Here is a 23,146-nt window from a genome sequence, read left to right on the forward strand (position 1 = left end):
AACTTAATTATTAATAGCCTACTGGTGACCAGAATCCTTATCAATAACATAAGACAGTCGATTAATACATATTTTGTATATTATATGTGGTATATACTGTATTCTTACAATAAAATAAGCTAGAGAAAAATGTTACTAAGAAAACCATAAGGAAAAGAAAATATATTTACTGTTTATTAAGTGGAAGTGGATTGTCATAAAGGGCTTCATCATTGTCTTCATGTTGAGTAGGCTAAGAAGGGGAAGGAAGAGGAGGGGCTGATCTTGCTGTCTCAAGGGTGACAAAGGAAGAAAATCCACATAAAAGTGGATCTGAACAGTTCAAATTTGTGGTGTTCAAGAGTCAAATCTATGCACACACACACATCCAATTGGTTCTGTTTCCCTGAAGAAGCTTGACTACACTATTTCATCTGGTTGTTGTAAAAATTAATGAGACAATGTATATGAGACCATTTGTAAATTTTAAAGCACCATAACACATAAGGATGGTTGTCTGCCTAGTACATGTAATATGTAATGAGCTTTGCTGAGGCTGTGTAGACAAGTAAATTAACATTTACAAATGTGGTCATAGAGTCAATATTAGAGATAAATGGATTCAAAATATCACAGGAGAAGCTAGAAGATAGCAACAAGTTGGGAGATGAGCCTCCTGGACTTGTGTTCTGGACTGATAGAGCATTTGTTGTCATAGTAAACTCCATGTGGACAGGAAACCATGGCTTAGTTGACTTAGTTCAATTTGCATATTCAGCATCTAGCATAACACTTTGCACATTGTTGTTGCCCAGATAACTGCTGAAGAATAAGTGACTTTTATCTATGTAATCACTTCAGAATTACACTTCTGTGAGTGACTAGGTGGAAGGAGTTAAATACTGGGAAGTTAACACAAAGCATTTTAGCATATGGCATGGGGGGTTAGAAAATAAAATATGTATGTGTTGAGGCTGGTGCGGTGGATTATGCCTGTAATCCCAACACTTTGGGAGGCCAAGGTGGGTGAATCACAAGGTCAGGAGTTCGAGACCAGCCCGGCCAATATGATGAAACCCTATCTCTACTAAAAATACAAAAATTAGCCAGGCATGGTGGAGTGCGCCTGTAGTCCCAGCTACTCAGGAGGCTGAGGCAGAAGAATCACTTGAACCCGGGAGGCGGAGGTTGCAGTGAGCCAAGATCGTGCACCACTGTACTCCAGCCTGGGCGACAGAGCAAGACTCCATCTTAAAAAGAAAAGAAAAGAAAAGAAAACATGTATGTGTTGAAGCTAGTCACGCCTACAGAAGTGTCAAATGTCAATTAATCATAGTCTGTATGCTAAATAATAGAGGTAGAACCTTAGGCTGGCTGGAGAAAGGCCAAAGCCATGAACCCAGGATGATTCCATGAATAAAGCCAGACCTCACTCTCTAACTCAAGGACAGTAACTGGAATGCTATTTAGCAACACAGCAAATACTACCCAGTGTCACTTGTCAGCTCATATCACTAGATGACATTTCTTGTAGCAGTCAATGGCCAGTCTGGACCGCATTAGCATGCTTCACAACTTTATGGACTGTGGCTTATGTGGGCAGATATTTTGAGACTTGGGTGTGGAAGAATATGGTTGCTTTCAAAACATTCTAGGCAAAAAGCTAACTCTGAGATAGAAGACCAGTCTTGTGGGTATATTGGGAAGTATGTCATCATAGTGATTATTTCCAGGCTTCTCTGGATATTGCAGTGTGATGGTTAATGCTGAGTGTCAACTTGATTGGATTGAAGGATACAAAGTATTGATCCTGGGTGTGTCTGTGAAGGTGTTGCCAAAAGAGATTAACATTTGAGTCAGATCCACCCTTAATCTAGTGGGCACAATCTAATCAGCTGCCAGCAAATACAAAGCAGGCAAAAAAAGGTGAAAAGGTGACTGGCCTAGCCTCCCAGCCTATATCTTTCTCCCATGCTATTTGCCCTTGAACATCAGACTCCAAGTTCTTCAGTTTTGGGAGTCGGACTGGCTCTCCTTGCTCCTCAGTTTGCAGACAGCCTATTGTGGGACCTTGTGATTGTGTAAGTTAATACTTAATAAACTCCCCTTTATATACATACACACACACACACACACACATATATACACACATATGTATACATATATATATATATATATATATATATATCCTATTATGTCCCTCTAGAGAACTTTGATTAATACAGCCACTAAAGGAGAGATCTTCAGGATAGCCTGCCTTAAATTAAAACAACAGTGGGGCATTATTTTTCACTTATGAAATTGAGAAGAAATTTTAAAAATAGTAGTATTACTGAGAACATACCCCAACACTGTTGATAGGAGGGTCATTTGGCCAAAAACAATTTTTAAGAATGTATAATCCTTTGACTCCACAATTTCACCTCTATGAATTTATGCCAAGAAAATAATCCCATATCAGTTCAAAGATCTATTCATTAGTTTAGGTGCAGCCCAGTGTTAATTATAATAGTTAAAATATTAGAAATAACTAATATGTCTAACAGTAGAGAATTGTCTAAGGGCATTTTGCTACATCCATATAAAGTAACAGTGTGCAACTGTTAAAAATAAGGTTGTAGGAGAATATTTAATGACCTGGAAATTTGTTCATCCTCTGTCGTTAAATTTTAAAGCAGTTGACAAAACACTGTTTACAAAAGTATCCAGAACAAGTCTATGTTGTTTAAAAATCAAGCAAAAGAAGAATCCATACATGTGCATAGAAGAAAAGTCTAAAAGTTTATACATTAAAATGTTAATATCTATTATCTTTGGGTGGTGGGGTTACAGGAGACTTCCTATCATCTTCTTTGGGCTCACTCCCACCAAATTTTCTATTAAAAATATTATATTAGTAATTGAAGTCACTTGAACATTTCAAACAAAGTCAACAGAAAACAAAACCCCTGATAAACTAGAATTATCTACTAACAGAGAAGCAAGAGAATTTTACAGTGCTATGCCTTATCCCTGACACGTTCCAGGACTTTACATTCTAGGGTACTTGGTACAATTTATTTGAGCCCTAGTAGTAAAGCATGGTCTAAAAAGTTCACATTGTTTTCATTTACCACAAAATATTTTCTGCCCACACTATGCTGAGCCTTGTAGAGCATGAAGTCACGTTATACAGCTCCAGGAACCGATGCAGAGAGGTGGCCTGACACATTCATGTGACGGCTGGCACACAGATTCCATCTTGGAAATGGGAGGTTTTGGCCCTTTAGCCAGCACTCTCCACACCACTGAAATCTAAAACTGTGTCTATAGAAAAATAATTAAAGAGCTCATTGCCTAGATCCACACATAAAAAGATCTATCTTAGGTTATTGAGAAGTTAGAAGTGTCTGGTGAATCCTTAACCTCTGTGGAGTGATGATGTCATCCATGAGAGACCCAGCCTTTCCCACAAGTGTCATTTGCTGTCCCTGTCAGAGTGAATTGGAGGGATCATCTTGTCTATTCATGTCAACCATTTGAACTAACTCAGCTGGCTGGGGAGTGGATTTGAAAATTTAGAAAGACTGCTGGTGAAAATGGCTGGGAGGTAGATAGGTTAGTTTGAATGAGTGCCCAGCAAGTGAAACGTGACACTTTTCCCTGACTGTCTCCAGCTGTCCCTAGACCATAAAAAGGAAAGAGTCAAGAATATGTTTATTTTTCCCACAATGAATGAGCCAGAGATCCAGACAAAATTAGGCTTAAACAAAGTGAAAAAAGTGTCCCACTAGTGGTAGGATGGTAGAGAAAGCTCCAGGCTAACTTAAAGCTACTCTCAGCTGAATCCCCCTTATAGCTGACTCAGCCTTGCCCAGATGGGTGTTTTGAATTAGACAAAATCTCTCATACTCTAAAAAACTGACAGTGGCTAGAAGTTTAAGCATATAAGTTTCTGAATGACAGCTCCAAGGAATATGCATTCTTGACAGTCTTCCATAGTCCTTTAAAAATCAATAGTGAATCCAAGTTAACCCACCCTTATGCATCACTATTATGTCAGAGCTTTCCTGGGTCCTTCACCAGCCCACCATTCTTCTGGGAATGCAAATGCACAGAAGGTCACAGAACATGCAACTCATGAGCTGGACTGACTTACCTTGCTGTTGCCGGTCCTCATGCAGCTTCAGTTTACAGGTGTGCAAACTGCCAAGCAGGTGGCTGCTGCCTTTTCTTGGTATGGTAGTCATGGTCCTAGCAGTATGGCTGTGACTCAAGGATCACTAGGGCACTCCTTCTCTTGGCCAGTCACCTAAAATGGCCTTCACCAGACACCCAGAAATACATAGATTCATGCAGATCTTGTCTTTGCATGTACAACATATACTCCTCTACTAAACTTCCAAGCTTTTTCCAGTCATGATTCTTGAAATAAATAATGACCAATGTTACTTTCTCCTAAAGATGCCAATTCATTTGACTAAAAACACAACTTAATTATTCTTTCATTTCAAAATGAATTGAAACTAAACCCCCTTATAGAGTAAAATTCTACAGATTATTTCTAATAGATTACAGTTTTGGCATTTTTAAATTCCTTTTACCTACATGAAATCCAATGCCTCTGGTATTTAAAGAAGACTGCTAAAGTAATACATACACAAAGGAAAAAAAAAAAAAGTGCTGCTGAGTTAAGTCAAGTGATTTCTAAGCCTAATCTGAGTTACCCTCGGTGACAGCTGAAAGTGCACAGTTCTTTAAGGGAGGCTGGAAGGAGGAGGAGCAAAGTGGGCTAGGATGATTAGCATAAAGAGGCAGGCAAGACGGGCATTGGAGCTGCTTTGAATAATAGTGACCAAAGCACAGATTCTAAAGATGCCCTGCCATTATGTTACAGTAACTGAGTACCTGATTTCTGCTACTTTGTTTGTAATTAAAATGCAAGCTGAAAGCAGGAGTTTATACTGCAAGGACATTCATTTGTACATGTGAAATCTAAAAGGTATAAATGGAACTGGTAATGAGCTCATGGAAATGTACTGCTGGAACTTTCAATTTCTGTAAACACCTCCTAGTCTTCGGAAGGGAGCAGTTAGAGGGCAGCCTCCCTGCCAAGGCAACTATTTGGAGTTCTGGAAGAAAAATAAACACATAAAACATTTTCTTTCCAGAGTCCTATTTCTGTTTCCCACTTAGAGTTCCTATTGCTATTTCTAGGTCATAGGAGAAAGTTATTTCCAGTTTTACTTGTTGGCTATTTCATTACTGTTTAAAAACATAAACCCCAAACACTTTTAATTTAACTTGAGAGCTTGCCATGACTGAAGTCATAAGGAATGCTGGTAGGTCCTGCCCTTCAAGAGTCACAGCTCTTCACAGATTCAGAAAGAAAGTAGTGGGCAGGACTAAGGAGAAAGGCAGAGCTGTTTAGCCTCAAAGTCTGAACTTTGCAGCTTCTTATGTGCATTTGGAAATTGGTGTTAAACTTAACACTGTAATGAATTTACCTCCTAACCAGATCTGGGTGGCTGCCCTCATTTTATTTTGAGGCAATAAACAGTTCCGCAAGTATAGTCTGGTTTATGAAAATTTGTATGAAATAGGTGATTGATCTTTTACAATTCTTGAATGCTTTAATTGTTTCAGTAGACTACCTACTGCAGTTTTAGGCTCATCGTAGTGTAACAGATGACAGAAGTGTTTTGCTCCTTTGAAAGAGAGTCTTGAAATTATTGGAGAGTCATAGTTTCTACTTTAAATATCTGCTATTCATCTCATCTTCCACAAAAGCCATGGTGGAAAGCCAAGGTGATTTTTCCTGAATATGTAAAGTTATTGTTATTTTATCAAGTTATGTACCTCACTAATAAGCATATTATACATGTAAATTAAATAATCTACAAAACTGTAGGCCAGCCCTTTTGCAAAATACATTTAAAATATTTTATGATGAAAAAATTTAAAAATACGTGAATAGGAGAGAATAGCACAATAAGCCCTGCATACTCATCACTTGAATTCAATATTATCAACTCAGACAATCATGTCTCAAAACTATGTGTTTCATCACAGCTGTTCTCCCCCTTATTACACCACTGGAGCTGAAGCATCCAGACATTATTGCATTAATAAATATTTCAGTATATATTTCTAAAATGTGAGGATTTAAAAATAGATAACCATAATAAGATAGTCACGCACATAACAATTAAATATGATTGTTTAATGTCATTAAGTATCCACACAGTGTTCTTATTTTTCTGATTGTCTCATAAACTTTTATCTTCACATTTTTTACAAATTGGGACCCAAAGGTCCACACGTTGTATTTGGTTGATATGTTTCTTAAGTCTTCATCTCAGAGAGATGTTGCTTGGAGATGAATATCTACACTTACCCTAATTTATGTCTGATTTTTCAAGGAAGCCCCCTAGATGCCTCCATTTTTCTTACTTGGGAAAAAAAGAGAAGAAAAGGAGTGATCATTTGGCCATGGAGGCTAAGATACCCAGCTTTCTTGCCATGGTATTCTCATTCACGTATGGTGCAACCTTGACCCAGGCACTTAACATCTCTGGGTTTGTGTCTTTATTTGGCATATGAAAGAAATGTTTGGTAAGCAATGGGATAAATTATTCAACACTCATTCTGTGGATATAAAGGCCTGGGAAAGGGAGGAATATCCTACTTTGTCTCTGATTAGAGCCTAAGGAGAAAGAAATAGATTTAAAACTAAAATCTGGGTAGGATTTAGGGATTATTTGAAAATCTAGTCCCTCAGTTTTCAAACTTAGCTAAGAATCATAATTACCTGGGCAATGTTGTAAAAATGTAGATTCCTGAGCCCCAACTGCACAGTCTGATGTCTAAGGTGGGATCTGGGATCTATATATTTTTATAAGTCCTCTAGTCTAAATAAACAAGCATTACCTGCTTAAACAGAGCTGGTTTGTTCCACTATTTCATTCATTATATCTTTCTTAAGGGTCAAAGAAACCAAACACTCCTTAAACAGTCATATCAAGTGCCACAACATAAAGGGACAGGGAGGATACAAAGGACTGCTACTAGTTCCTCTTTTGGCAGTCCTGGGTAGTGGCCCTGTGATGGATTAGCCGAGTCAAGGGAATCCTGAGTTCTTACACTGCTTGTTAAGTTCCACTGCTGTTCTTGAAGGAGTCTCTGGGTTGATTTACCAGTTTCCACTGGAAATCATCCAGCATGGCGGAAAGCAGCCTGTTACAGGAGTACATAAGAAAACCTCAGATGTATCAGCTGAAGTGGGATGGGGGACTACTTTGCTTCCCCCTTTCCCCACTTACTTTCCAGAAACATCACCAACTTATTTCACAATGGGCATATTGTACTTTTTTTTTTTTTTTTTTTTTTTTTTGCTTGTAAATGAAAACAAGAAATCAGATTGCAGAAGTCCGGCTGGGTCAAGAAACAGGTGCGTCTTCTTTGGCATTTTTACTTAGAATTGATTAAAAATGAATTTGAATCCTATAAAGGCCAAACTTCTTCCCTTATCAAGTCTCTGTGATCCCCCCAAAAGGATAGCACCGGTTTCCTTTTCCTGGGTTTTTCCTCATCTGCCATATCTTCTCTGCTTAACCTATGTCTTTGTACTTCTGGAAGAGTAGAGTGAAATAGTGCATCACAGATAATCAATCATATCAGCTGGCACTTTGGGGGTGGATACTTCAAAAAATTGATATTTTATTGTCAGAATTTGTACCTCAAAAAGCATAGTGTGTGGTTGAATAAGCTAAATGGTATTAGGTTTAGAGGAGGGTTTTCTTTTCTCAGTTGAACCATATTCAAAAAGCAGGGACACATGCATTTAAAATTAGTCCACAAGTGAGTTACTTGTTTAGTTAATAACCTACCATGTTTCAAAAGCATTTGTGATGTCTAGACTGCAAGTATATCCATTTTTTGAACGCCTTTAGACTGCTTGGAATAATAGATGTTATATAAATAAAAAGCAATATTACTGAATTTATCACTCTCATTCTTAGAGAATAAGTTTAAAGACCCCTAACAGAATGCAAATATGAAAACTGTGAGCCCCTGGGATTAGCCTCACTATGATCCCCAAAGTACTACAGGAATTATTAAATGATCATTATAGTTGAAAGCTGATGAATTAGTGTTAAGATTTTAGATTTTCTGTTGATTTTAAAAACAGATCCCTTCCTCCTTAATATCAAGCACTGGTTGTTTTTTTTTCCAGATTACTCTTCCTTAATACACAATCAGAGATATTGTAGATGAGAATGTTGAGTTTAATGATCTCACAGTCGCTTACGTATGGTGTATATTGTAAAGCCACCACAAAGGTAGGCTTTTGTGGCTATTCAGAGCCATGTTACTACCCCAATGTACTACAGTGTTTAGCTCATAGAGTTTCCCAGGTGGCACAGTTGGCTGGATTCCCATAATTGCCATCTGTAAAAACATGGGAAATACAAATAATGGTAGAGATCGTTTCACTTGATTACTTGCTCCTGTCCGTGGATTCAAGAGACTACACTGTCATAGCACCAAACTGCTTACTTATCAAAGGTGCTCTGTAGCCTGAAATTGCTACAATTGATCTTTAACCAATTGAACACCAACATTTGGGTCATGTTTATTGTAAATATTGCCTCACTACATAAACATTGCATTGGCCATTCAAACTAATTTGGGCCCTTTTGCTGCTGAGCCTTAGATTTGGCTGCCACAGGGCTCCCTCTGGAGGTTGGTAGAGTCCAAGGTCAGTTAATATTAAAATAGCCTTGGCCTTGGGACAAGATAAACCTGTCTTTTCATCCAGCGCCCACATGAATGGGTCCTGTATTTGTGAGCTTAGAAGATGATTGTCTGTGTCTGAGGTTGGAGGAAAGTTATTTGATTATCCTTCTATAAGTGAAATGTGATCACTGCTATGTGCTGGTATTTAATTTTCTGAAGTTTTACATTTTTCTATCATTATTGAAGTCTTTTAGCTACAGTGAAAACAAAACAAAATAAAACCATAGGTCAGAAAAATGCCAGATTTTATTTTATTTGTTTGTTTTAGTGACAAGGAAACCCAGAATAAGGTGGTTTTGGTTCTATAATGACCACCCTCCAGGTAGGACCAAATGATCCCACAGAGTCTGAATTCCATCTAGAAGTATTTGAAGCACATAGGCATTGGCATCAATGAGTTTGCAGCACAACTTAACTCTTTGAAGGTAAATATGTACTAACTGGGATCAGTTTCCAAATAAAGCAAATTAGCTTGCACCAAATCAAAATTTTGCTACTTCATTTGAATTGGCATGTACAGGAATAAAATTATAGCAAACTATGTTTCTCACTCCCTCATGATCTCTTCTTTCCTTTTTAGTTGGTTTATTGGTTATTTGCCTCTTTCTTCTCTTCCTTCCTTCTTTCCCCTTTTCTTTGCATTTTTTCTTTCACTCATTTTCTTTTATGTTAATTAGGTGGACTATAACGTAATTTTGATGTATTAAAAATAAAATTATTCTATATCTGAGATTTGCTTCAAAATAACATAGGAGAGTGAGATTTGAGGAGGTAGAGATGAAATAAGATTGGCCATAAACAGTTATTAAAACTGAGTCATGAGTGCATGGGGATTTATAATGCTTTCATGTCTACTTTTGCATATTTTTACAATTTTTGTGATTAAGCACTATAATTACTCTTTATTTTTTATTTTTTATTTTTTTGAGACAGAGTCTTGCTCTGTCGCCCAGGCTGGAGTGCAATGGCCGGATCTCAGCTCACTGCAAGCTCCGCCTCCTGGGTTCACGGCATTCTCCTGCCTCAGCCTCCTGAGTAGCTGGGACTACAGGCGCCCGCCACCACACCCGGCTAGTTTTTTGTATTTTTAGTAGAGACGGGGTTTCACCGTGTTAGCCAGGATGGTCTCGATCTCCTGACCTCATGATTCGCCCGTCTCGGCCTCCCAAAGTGCTGGGATTACAGGCTTGAGCCACCGCGCCTGGCCTATAATTACTTTTAATGAATCTGATTGAAAGGGTACAAGGAACAATGTGCTAGATATATCAGAATGTGTACAGATACTCTTTTTTTCTAATTTTTTACTTCTTACAATATACAATGCACACACAAAAATATTTTGAAATGTTAACATTCATAATGTATTAGTGTGGCACTACTACATGAATGTGATTTATAAACATACAAACAAACAAACCCACATTGGGGTATATTCTCAAGCATTTGTTGTTGACAGGGGTGCATGACCATCAAGTTCAGAGACCTCTATGACAGAGGAAGAAGGCTGGACCTTGTGGGAGGATGATGCACTCATTTAAAGAAAAGCAAACAGTCATTTTACTTCTTCCTTCTCAACTGTATAGTTGTTCTTTTCTACATCCTTCTTCTAATTTTATTAGTACTTTATCAGCTCTACTTCTAAAATAAAATTGGGTTGTGTCCTACCCAGTTTAGGCTGCTATAGAAGATTAAAATAGACAAGGTGACTTATAAACAACAGAAATTTATTTCTTACAGCTATGGAGGCTGGGAAGTGCAAAATCAAGGCACGAGCATGATCAGGTTCTGGTGAAGACCTTCTTCCGGACTGCAGACTGCTATCTTCTAATATTCTCACATGGCAGAGAAGGTGAGAGAACTCTCTGAAGTCCTTTTTATAAAAACACAAACCCCATTTATGAGGGCTCCACCCACATGGCCTAATTACCTCCCAAAGGATTGCCTCCTAATACTATCACATTGGAGATTAGGATTTCAACATAATAATTTGGGAGAGAGGGTACAAAAGATTTAGTGTGAAAGTGGTGGTGAATAAATCAAGAAAGAATCAACCCTCCACTTATAACCCTTTAAATTGCTCCTCAAATAGAGCTTGAAGCTCTCCCAGGACCTCTGAAACCTATAATTAAGTGTTATTGGCACAGTTAGACAAAACTAATGAATGTTTTTCTGCTTCCCTTTTCTATGTATTACAAATATCAGCTACATCAGCAAACATATACTTCTTGATTGTCAGCTTTTCAAATTAAAAAATGTTTTTAATATCAGAATAAGCAAACAAAACAGATGACCCTGGATATCATTATACAATGTATACAATATCCTGTGTCACTTAAAATAAAACTAAAAAGAGAAATTGAATCTTAAATAGAAATTTTAATAAGGCAATAGAGAAAAGATATTTTTAAATTACTCATTGGAAAAACTAATCAAAATAGGCTAAGCATACACTTCCAAGTACATTTAAATGATATAAAAAGTTATACAGAGAGATAAAAAAATAGATGAACATACCTTAGAAAGTTATCTTTAAGTATCTGCCATCATTGGATCATTAAAAGGACTTACTAGAAGTAAAAAAGAGATAGGATCTGAACAATAAGAGTGGAATAAACTAGTAAAAGAAAAGGATCAGAGCCAATAAGTATGCATATCATTGCATATTAATGAAAGAAATGTCTGTGAAACAGTCATGTTTATCTGTAGGATAAATCCTGACAATTATTTATTAAGAATGTGAGTTACCTGCCTGGGAAAGTTTGTTAAAGAGCAACTAGAAAGAGAAGAGCCAGAAGTGCCCTAAGACCTCTCTTTTCCCCCTTCCCCATGGGGAGGGATGAGGAGAGAAAATAATAATTGGTGAATGTCTTCAGGCTGCCTATCTGTTCTCTATCCATAAACCCAAAAGTCAAGTTTGTCAACACAACCAGTGTGCTTACACAAAGCTTAGGAAACCCTTAGGAAAAGCCTGCTGGGGAAAAAGACCCATGTAGCTGCAGAGGAAAATCATGCTAACTCCCTGTACTAATCAAACTAGATTTTTACCCATAAATATGAATGACCAATGCAGAATATTTGAGGAAAACTAATAGCAGAAAGGAAAAGGACCAGAATGAGCAAACAGAACAGATGACCCTGGAAAACATAAAAATAACACAAGAAACTGAAGAGAACTTTAAAAAATTTTAATTGATGTCCTCATAAAAAGATAGAATATTGCATCCATAATGTAAGAATAGGCTGCCTTAAAAAATGAGCTATCAGAGCACTAGAAAAATTCTTGAAAATTAAAAATAAGATTGCCAAAACAAAAAAAAATTCTTTAAAAAGCTGAATCCAATGATGAACATGACTAAGGTAGAATTAGTCACATAGAAGAATCAAGGAAATCTCAAAGAATATAGAACAAAAAGACAAAGAAAAATGGGTGAACAAGTTGAAATTGAAGCACAAAAGGTCAGTTTTAGGAAGCCTCTCTGTCACTCCACTAACTAGCTGTGATGTTGCACAAGCACCATAATATTAATATCCTACCTTAAATGTGTATTTGCTATTTGCCAGGCAATGTGAAGATCTTAACATGTATTAACTCATTTAATTCACTCAGTGGACTTTTAACTGATGGATGTATTTCTAGATGCCATGATGTACCATAACCTTGCCTTCAGGAGCTGAGTGCTTTGTAGTGGTTTCATCTGATAAATTAGTTTCTCTACAAGGTGCTAAATAAGTTACATAGAGTCTGCATCTTACCTTCCACCCCTCCTTTCAAATATTAGCCGGGGATTCTTTCTCTCCCTCCCTGAAAATAGTACTGCACCTGTAGTAGAGGGAAACAGAAGGCACAAACATAGAATCATCTAATCACACAGCCAAGAAATGTTAGAGACAAGAGACAATGCCGCAGGGACAGTGGTAATCCACTGACATATTGTTTTAACCTAAACAGAGCTTCAAATAATATTCAATTAACAATGAATACTTTTAAAGACCTATAGATTTTATATAAAATTCTAAATTTCAGGTTCTCATCACAAAATCAGATCCCCTAATTGTACCTCCTTCCCCAAAAGCCATTATAATAGGCTCTAAAATACAATGGCTCAAACAAGATAAACTTTTCTTTCTTCCTTACAATATAGTCCAGAGATGTTCAAGTGGTCCAGAGTGGATAGGTGGCTCTATCTAAGGTTATTCAGAAAGCTTGGTTGCTTCTATTTTCTTACTTCTTTTTTTTTGAGACGGAGTCTCGCTGTGTCGCCCAGGCTGGAGTGCAGTGGGGTGATCTCGGCTCACTGGAAGCTCCACCTCCCAGGTTCACGCCATTCTCCCGCCTCAGCCTCCGAGTAGCTGGGACTACAGGTGCCCGCCACCTCGCCTGGCTAGTTTTTTGTATTTTTAGTAGAGACAGGGTTTCACCATGTTAGCCAGGATGGTCTTGATCTCCTGATCTCGTGTTCCACACGCCTCGGCCTCCCAAAGTGCTGGGATTACAGGCTTGAGCCACCACACCCGGCCTCTATTTTCTTACTTATTGTTAATATTTTGGATTTTAAAAAATTACTATCTTCACCAGAAAACAAATTCTTTTTCTTTTGCGGGCAGTGATATATTAAATGAATTAGAGCAAATTTTAATCTCCTGCATCTAGTAGATGATAAATATAAATATAAAACCACTAAATTTGTACTCCTTTAAATAAACAAAATATGACTTTTTTTTTGAGGCAGGCTGGAGTACAGTGGCACAATCTGGGCTCACTGCAGCCTCCCTCCTAGGCTCAAGCAATTCTCCCACTGCAGCCTCCCGAGTATAATACAGGTACACCACCATACCTGGCTAAGTTTTGTATATTTTGTAGAGTTGAGGTTTCACCATGTTGCCTAGGCTGGACTCAAAACTCTGGGGCTCAAGCAATCCACCCGCCTCTATCCCCCAGAATGCTAGGATTACAGATGATCTTAAAATTTATCATGTACTGTTTTAAAAATTATAGATAGAGATATGGTAAGACAAAACACACTAACAAAAAGTTCTTGGCAAAACATTATATATAACCTATAATTACATAGATGGTGCTAAAGAAGAGAGAGAAATATAAGGTGCACCTATTCATATCTACACAGATGCCTTGTTTGTAATAATAGCAAATGTCTATTCAATATTCCTTTCATAATCTTATTCATTCTGAAGCAGGCATTGTTGAGTGCCTGCCCAACCGCCATTTCCTCCTTCCTTTTTTTGGATAGAACTCTGATCTTGTGCAGCCATCTGCTTCAGGAGGGGTGGTCCTCATCCCCTCAATAGGGATTGGTCTGACTCATGATGAAGACCCCATCCTCCTTGCCAGTCACTGGTTAGGCAGGATATAGGATCTTGTCACGCCATTGATATGAGAAGGGAATCTACTGGAATGAGTGGCAGAGCTCTGGGAAAGGTTTTCTCACTGTTAAAAAGGAGGCAATGGGAAGAAATGGGTTCCTTTTTCTGCTTCTGGATATTGTCATTAGGATGTGATATTCTAAGATGGCTTACAGGGACCTAGTCTGAAGAAAAGGTGGGACATTCCTGGATCTTCTCATGACATTGTTGAGCCACAAAATTAACCAGCCTGAGCGCTGCCCCACCTCTGGAATTCTTTTAATGTGAGATGATAAATTGCTTTATTGCTTATGTACTTAAGTGGAAGCTTCAACTTTAAGTTTGCTTGTCACTAAAAGCATCCTAACCAATGCATATTTCTTTGTCAGTTTGTTAAAAATTCTGTTTCATTTTCCTTACCTGATTACTAAAATGTAGTGTATTTAATGGTGTTAAATACAAGAAGACATGTCCACATCCTAATTCCTGGAACCTGTGACTGTTATCTTATTTGGCAAAAGGGTCTTTGCAGATGTAATTAAGTTAACAATCTTGAGATAAAATCATCCTGGATTATGGTAGGGTGAGGGTGCTAAATTCAATGATAAGTATCCTTGTAAGAGACACACCCCAGAGATCTAACAGACAGAAGAGGAGGAGGCAATGTGACCAGAGAGACAGAGACTGGAAGGACGCAGCCACAAGCCAAGAAACACCAAGTCATACTAACCACTCCCAAAGCTGAAAGAGGCAAAAACAGAATCTCCCCTAGAGCCTATGGAAGGAGCACAGCCCTGCCAACAACCCAATTTTGATCTTCTGGGCCCTGAGAATTGTGAGACAATAAGTTTCTGTTGTTTTAAGCCACCAGGTTTGTGGTAATTTTTTACAGCAGCCATACAAAACTAATATATAAAAGGAGCACCGGAGAGGACTAAATAGGAAGTCAGTTACCAACAATACTTCCTAGCTTAACCATAGGCTTTCCTATGCATGGTAGTCAAATGCAAGGGAATTCTAAATCTCTTTATATCAAGGAGGAGAAAAATATGTAGGACGAATTCCAAGAGGAACACCAACATGAACAAGGATGTGTGTTTGTGTGTGTGTGTGTGTGTGTTTGTGTGTGTGTGTTTGCAAGGTATTTATTTCTTAATGAGTATTTTTCCCCATTTGGCATAAAAACCTAGGGTAGAATTTTTACTGAGTTCAATCTTTTTTATTTCCCAAAAGTGATGTGCTTATTTGTATCTTTGTCTTCAGTAGAATATACTCCAAATTATTATCAGCAATTACCGCTGGGGAATGAAACTGGAGAGGATGAAATTTCTATTTTACTTACCCTTACTTAATTTTATTTACAGTAAACTCACTATTTCTATTGTAATTTAAAAATTTAGTTAAAGATAATAGGTTCATATTTTCATACTCTTTCCTACTCTGATTATAGGGCTCAATATTTTTTTTTATTTGCCTTGTGAATTCAAGGCAAAAGGAGCATGTACACTATAATGTGATAAGTGCTGAACTACAGAGTGCCATAGAGAACAGAGAGGATTTCCACTATCAAGAAAGGCTTCTTAGGGGAGGTGACTTTTGAACTGTATCTTTAAAAAAAAACAAGAATTTGTCAAATGGACAATATGAGCGGAAGGGATAGAGACATTCTGGGCAAAGTCATGAAAGAGAATAAGGCAGTCTACAGATGACAAGCAGTTTTCTGAGAATGGAGCACAGCATGCACCCTTCTACCCTTGTCTGGATTTGACCACTGAATTAAGACATCTGCCAGGTGCAGTTCTGCTAAGCTGAACTTTCTATTGGAATTATTTCTGGCCTGGGCTGGCCTATTGCAGTATAAGCTCTGGTGTGTCAGGGAGACCAGGCCAGATATCCTTTCTGTTATTCCAGAATGCAGTGTAGCTCAGTGGTGAAGACTTCTATGCCTGTTCAGTAAGATTTTATTGAGTACCATGAGAGACACTACAGATGGCTATCCAACAGCTATGTCCTCTTCCTCCTTGCTAAGAGAACCCCTGCTTTGTTCAGATGTTGAGTGGAAATAGCCCCTAGGGAAGGTAGCTTAGACAAAGCCAATAATTATAATTCCATTCCCTTTTGCCAGTGTTTGGTTTAGGGGAGGCCATAAGATTGAATTTGGTCAATGAAATACAAGGGAAGACTGCTGGGGAGATTGGGGGAAATATTTTTTTCCATGATATAAAGAAAAAGAAAAAGAAGAAGAAGGAAAACAAATGGGAAAGATTTCACCCAAAATTTGTCTAGTCTTCAAATGAGGTTGTGTGAGAATGTGATGCTTCAGATGGTATAGCCATCATGCAACCTTATGAGAGATATGTGCTGAGGACACTGAGGTAGAATGATGGGTAGTTTCTTTCTAGTTCTTGGTGAGAATGTTAAACCACTAAAACCATCTTGAAGTCGCCTACCTCTGGAAATGTAATGTGAGATCATAAACACTTATTGTAAGGTATCCTATTACTTGCAGTCAAAATCATTCTGAGGCAAGTATTTGCTGCATTTAAGACATTGAACTAAGTACTGGAGATTCAGTAGTGAGCAGTACAGACATGCAGCTATAGGCTTTGGGTCTGACAGTAGGTTCAAATTCAAGCTTTGATGCTTTTGGACTTAACACCTTGGGGAAGTTATTTAATCTCTCTGAGCCTGTTTCATCATTTTCAAAACAGGTATGAATAATATTACTTCCCTCATAGATCTGTAGTGGAGGTAAAATGAAATAACACAGTGTTTAGCACATAACAATATCTCAATTACTAATGTGAGATGTGCTGGTAGTAGAATAGGAATAGAAAGAGAAGGATGGCGCAAAAGTCTTTTAAAGAAAGAATACCCAGGATTTTGGTAAACTGTTAGTTATAAAAATACTTGAGAGCTTAGTTTTCTTTCACATCATTAAAGGATTTAAAGCATTCTGATATCTTCTTTGATTTATAGCTTATTTAGAAATGTATTGCTTAATTTTCAAATATGCAAAGAATTTCAAGTTATCTTTGTGTTATTGATTTCTGGCTTAATTCTGTGCTCAGAGAATATCCTTTCTATTATTTTAATCCTTTGAAATTTTTGTGTATTTTAAGTTCAACATATGGTCAGTTTTGACAAATGTTCTCTATATACTTGAAAAGAATGTATTTTAGAATTGTTTAGTTCTCTATATATTCTTTACATGTCAATTAGGTCAAGTCAGTTAATCATATTTTTTAAATCATCTATATCTTTACTGACATTTTTGGTCAGCTAGACCAAATCATAGACGATTTGTGGAGAGAAGTATATTAAAATATCCTCTTGAATTCCCTTTTAAATTAAAATATTAAAATATCCTTTATGATTACCCTTTTTATTCTTTCTCTTTTTATTTCTCCTAATTTTTGCTTTCTATATTTTGAGGCTCTGTTCATTGCTTTTGCACTTATAATTGTTTCTCATGGAGTTACCCTTTTAGCAATGAAATGTCCTTTTTCTAACCTCTAGAAATGTTTTAGAAGATTTTACTTCATTTGCTTTCAGTGTAGCTCCATTTTGTACTTGTTAAGGTGTGTATGGTATATCTTTTATCCACAAACTTTTGTTTTCAGTTTACTGATATCATTATATTTCAGGTATATTCCTTATAAGCCATGTACAATTATTTTTAAAACCTAGTTTTGATTTTCTTTTTTTTTTTTTTTAAGTCCTTGTGTATTTTCTCTTTTTTTTTTTTTTTTTTATTATACTTTAAGTTCTAGGGTACATGTGCATAATGTGCAGGTTTGTTACATATGTATATATGTGCCATGTTGGTGTGCTGCACCCATCAACTCATCAGCACCCATCAATTCATCATTTATATCAGGTATAACTCCCCAATGCAATCCCTCCCCCCTCCCCCCTCCCCATGAGCATTTAGTCTATATATTTTCATGTAATTCGCGTATATATTTGTTTTTAAACTACGATTTTAGTATTTGTTTTCTGTTTCTCCAACATGTTCTGTGTTCCTTTTTCTTTTCTTTCTTGCCCTTTTGGATTAATGATTGCTTATTATTCACTTTTTTCTGTTACCTTTTTAGTTAGCTTTCAGAAATGATTCTTTCGGTCATTACTCTAAAGATTATAACATACACCCTTGACTTATTAAAGCCTAATATAAATTAATCCTTTATCACTTCCTGTACAATATGAGAACCTTGGAACACTTTAACTTCATGTAGGCACCTTCTGCCTTTTGTGCTAGTGTTTCCATGTGTTATACCAGATATAGTTTAAATCCTACAACGTGTGATTTGTTGTTTTATAATACATTGATTTTATGTATCAATATATTTAGATTTATCTACATATTTACCCTTTCTGCTGCTCTTTATTTCTTCCTGTTATCTTCATGCTTCCAACTGGAAAAATTTTCTCTCTCCCTGAATAACATTTTTTAATACTTCTTGTAGAAGCGGTCAGACCATGACAGATTCTACATTTTTTTTTCTCATGAAAATGTAATTATTTACTTGTACTTTCAAAGAATTTTTGCTGGGTATAGAATTCTTGATTGCACACATCTTCTTTTACAACTTTGAAAATGTCATTGTATTGCTTTTGGTTTCTGCTATTTCTGAGAAGTCATCTGTCATATTGTTGCACCTTTGAAAGTAATCTGTGATTTTTCTCTGACTGCTTTTTCAGCTTTTCTCATTTTCTTTAGTTTTCAGCAGTTTTACCAAAATGTAAATAAGTGTGTGTGGTTTATTTTTCATATTTCTCCTGTGTGAGGTTCATAGCACTTCTTGAACCAAAGATGTGATATCTTCTATTAATTCTGGAAAATTTTTACTTCAAATATGTTCTTAAGCTTATTCTCTCTCTTTTCTTTCTAACAAATAATTATGTTACATTTGTGGGATTTTTAACATCCTGTCTTATATGTCTTTTATACTTCTTTCTGTATTTCCATTCTATCTTCTCTCTGTCCTTCAGCCTGGATATTTTCTTCTGACTCATCTTCCATTTTGCTAACCCTCTATTCAACTCTGTGCAACCTGTTGTTAAACCTCTCTTTAAGCTCAGAGGTTCAGTTATTGTATTTCAGTTTGAAGATTTTCACATTTTTTATTATTACAGTTTCCCATAAAACAATTTATCTGCTGGAGTTTTCTATCACATTTTCTAATTATTGAATATATGAATCATGGTTATTTTAACTTCTGTTTCTTGTACCAGCAAGCAATATCTTTTAATTTTTAATTTTTGTAAGTACATAGTAGGTATATATATTTATGGAGTACATGAGATGTCTTGATACAGGCATGCAGTGCATAACAATTACACCATGGAGAATGGGGTATTCATCCTCTGAAGCATTTATCCTTTGTGTTACAAATGATTCAATTAGTCTCTTTTAGTTAGTTTAAATGTACAATTAAATTATTGACTATAGACACCTTGTCGTGCTATCAAATAGTAGGTCTTTTTTATTTTTTCTAATTTTTTTGTAACCATTAACCATTTACCCTCCTTCCCACACCCTCTCCCACTACCCTGCCCAGCCTCTGGTAACCATTCTTCTCTATGAATTCTATGTCCATGAGTTCACTTGTTTCGATTTTTAGACCCTGCAAATAAGTGAGAGCATGCAATGTTTTCTTTCTGTGCCTGGCTTATTGCATTTAATATGATGATCTCCAGTTCTATCCATGTTGTTGCAAATGACAGGATCTCACTCTTTTTTATGGCTGAATAGTACTCTATTGTGTATCTGTACCACATTTTCTTTAGCTATTCATCTGTTGATGGACACTTAGATTGCTTCCAAATCTTGCTATTGTGAACAGTGCTGCAACAAACGTGGGAGTGCAGATATCTCTTCAATATACTGATTTCCTTGCTTTTGGGTCTATATCCAGCAGTGGGATTGCTGGATCATATAGTAGCTCTATTTTTAGCTTTTTGAAGAACTCCAAACTGCTCTCCATAGTTGTTGTACTAATTTACATTCTCACCGACAGTGTACGAGGGCTCCCTTTTCTCCACATCCTCACCGGCATTTGTTGTTGCCTGTCTCTTGGATATAAGCCATTTTAACTAGGGTGAGAAGATATCTTATTGTAGTTTTGATTTGCATTTCTCTAATAATCAATGATGTTTAGATCCTTTTCATGTGCCCGTTTGCCATTTGTATGTCTTGAGAAATGTCTATTCAAATCTTTTGTCCATTTTTTTTATTGGATTATTATGTTTATTTGCTATATATTTGTTTGAGTTCCTTATATATTCTGGTTATTAATCCCTTGTCAGATGGGTAGTTTGCCAATATTTTCTCCTATTCTATGGATTGTCTCTTCCCTTTGTTGATTGTATCCTTTGCTGTGCAGAAGCTTTTTAACTCAATGTGATTCCATTAGTCCATTTTTTGCTGTGGTTGCCTGTGCTTTTGGGGTATTACTCAAGAAGTTTTTGCCCAGGCCAATGCCCTGAATATTTTTCTCAAAATTGTCTTGTAGTAGTTTCATAGTTTGAAGGCTTAGACTTAAGTTTTTCATCTATTTTGATTTGATTCTTGTATATGGCGAGAGAAAGGGGTCTGGTGTCATTCTTCTGCATATGGATATCCAGTTTTCCCAACACTGTTTATTGAAGAGACTGTTCTTTTCACAGTGTATGTTTTGGGCACCTTTGTTGAAAATGAGTTCACTGTAGATGGTTTTGTTCTTTGAGTTCTCTTTTATGTTCCATTCATCTATGTGTCTGTTTTTATGCTAGTACTGCACTCTTCTGGTTACTATAACTGTATAGTGTAATTTGAAGTCAGGTAATGTGATTCCTCTCCAGTTTTGTTCTTTTTGCTTAGGATAGCTTTGACAAATTTGGGTCTTTTGGGTTCCACATAAAATTTAAGTTATTTGTTCTATTTCTGTGATGAATGTTATTGGTATTTTGATAGAGATTGCATCGAATCTTAAATTGCTTTGGGTAGTGCAGGCATTTTAGCAACATTGATTCTTCCAGTTCATGAACATGGAATATCTTTCCATTTTTTGGTGTCCTCTTCAATTTCTTGCAGCAATGTTTTGTAGTTTAGATTACAGAAATCTTTCACTTCTTTGGTTAAGTTTATTCCTAGGTGTTTTATTGCAGCTATTGTACATGGGATTACTTTCTTGATTTCTTTTTCGATTAACTGTTGGCATATAAAAATGCTGCTGATTTTTGTATGTTGCTTTTGTATCCTGCAACTTTACTAAATTTGTCTATCGGTTCTAATAGTTTTTTGGTGGCATCATTATGTTTTTTAAATGTAAGATCATCTCACCTGCAAACAAGGACATTTTGACTTCTTTTTTTCCCATTTGGATGCCCTTTATTTCTTTCTCTTGTCTGATTGTGCTAGCTAGGACTTTCAGTACTGTATTGAATAAGAGTGGTGAAAGTGGACATCCTTGTCATGTTCCAGATGTTACAAGAAAGGCTTTCAGTTTTTCCCCATTAAGTATGATACCAGCTGTAGGTCTGTTGTATATGGCTTTTATTATGTTAAGGTATGTTTCTCCCATATCCAGTTTTTTGAAGGTTTTTATCATGAAGGGATGTTAAATTTTGTCAAATGCTTTTTCAGCACCAGTTGAAATGATCATATGGTTCTTGTCCTTCATTCTATTGATAAGATGAATCCCACTGATTGATTTATGTATGTTGAACCATCCTTGTGTCCGAGGGATAAATCCCACTTGGTCATGATGAATGACCTTTTTAATGTATTGTCAAATACAGTTTGCTAGCATTTTGTTGAGGATTTTTGTGTGCATCAGAAATATTGGCCTGTAGATTTCTTTTGTTGTTGTTATTGTGTCTTTGTCTTGTTTTGGTATCAGCGTAATACTGGCCTTCTAGAATGAGTTTGAAAATATTCCCTCTTTCTCTATTTTTCGGAATAGTTTGAGTAGGATTGTTATTAGTTCTTCTTTAACCCTTTTCCCATTTTCCCTGATGATACTTGCCAGCAGCACTTTTGGCTGCAGCATTTACCCCAAGATAACTTTGCCATGAAATATCTCACTTTTACTATTATTTTCATATTGCCCTAGTATATCGACTTTGGAAACAAAAGACATCACCCGATTTATACCATTCTGTTTTTAGTAATGATGTTTTTTATTCACAAAATACAGTAATTCTCAATCGCTGAAATGTCATATCCTAGAAAATGTAGCATTCCTCTGTGTGACATTAACATTGTTCTCAAATACTTGGCTGAAGATTTATTTGATGAATCCAATTTTTCCTAAATAGATTATTTTGATGATTCTGATGATTCTGATGTTAGTTCTGTTTAGAAATAACTCCAAAAACAGTTTTTATATTTTATTTTCATATTGAAAATCAGTCAGATTTGCTTCAGCCTCAAAGAGAGTATTTATGTAAAGTTAAATGAGTGTGACAGCGAGCTGTGCTTCTTTTTTTTTTTTTTTTTTTTTTTTCCTAAATGTTAAAGGGGTTACATGTTTGGTAGAATTCAGCAGTGATACCATCAGGTCCCAGGCTTTTCTTTACTAGGAGACTTTCTATTACAGCTTCTATCTTATTACCTATTATTGGTCTCTTCACGTTTTGGATTGATTCTTGGTTCATTCTTGATATGTTGTATGTATCTAGGAATTTGTCATTTTTTTCTATATTTTCCAATATATTGACATATAGTAGCTCTTAGTAGCCACTAATGAGCCTTTGAATTTCTGCAGTATCAGTTGTAATGTTTCCTTTTTCATCCCTGATTTTATTTATTTGAATCTTCTCACTTTTTCTCTTAGTCTGGCTAAATGTTTATCAATTTTCTTTAACTTTTCAAAAAAAAAACTTTCTGTTTCATTGGTCATTTGTATTGTTTTCTATATTTCATCTGTTTCTGCTCTGAACTTTATTTTTTTTATTTTACTAATTTTGAGTTTGATTGCTCCTGCTTTTCTAGTTCTTCAAAATGCATCATTAGATTGTTTATTTGAAATTTTTCTTCTTT

General features: G+C 36.3%; 1 protein-coding gene and 1 long non-coding RNA gene across 6 annotated transcripts in view; one reads left to right on the forward strand and one right to left on the reverse strand.

Moving 5' to 3' along the window:
• The window catches only part of RANBP3L (RAN binding protein 3 like), a 50,426-nt gene extending 45,734 nt beyond the window's left edge, over positions 1-4,692 (reverse strand). For all 5 annotated transcript variants that reach the window (XM_023216511.2, XM_023216507.2, XM_023216512.2 and 2 more), the window contains exon 1: positions 4,118-4,692. In XM_023216511.2, the coding sequence (XP_023072279.2) occupies positions 4,118-4,208 (91 nt within the window). In that variant the 5' untranslated portion in view covers positions 4,209-4,692. The remainder of the gene's footprint in view (positions 1-4,117) is intronic.
• LOC111545521 overlaps positions 1-23,146 on the forward strand; it is a 102,208-nt gene that overhangs the window by 38,290 nt on the left and 40,772 nt on the right. Inside the window, exon 3 of the long non-coding RNA XR_002732488.2 lies at positions 10,495-10,606. This is a non-coding gene — a long non-coding RNA (uncharacterized LOC111545521). The remainder of the gene's footprint in view (positions 1-10,494; positions 10,607-23,146) is intronic.

This window comes from Piliocolobus tephrosceles, chromosome 4, assembly GCF_002776525.5.
Source record: "Piliocolobus tephrosceles isolate RC106 chromosome 4, ASM277652v3, whole genome shotgun sequence".
NCBI lineage: Eukaryota > Metazoa > Chordata > Mammalia > Primates > Cercopithecidae > Piliocolobus > Piliocolobus tephrosceles.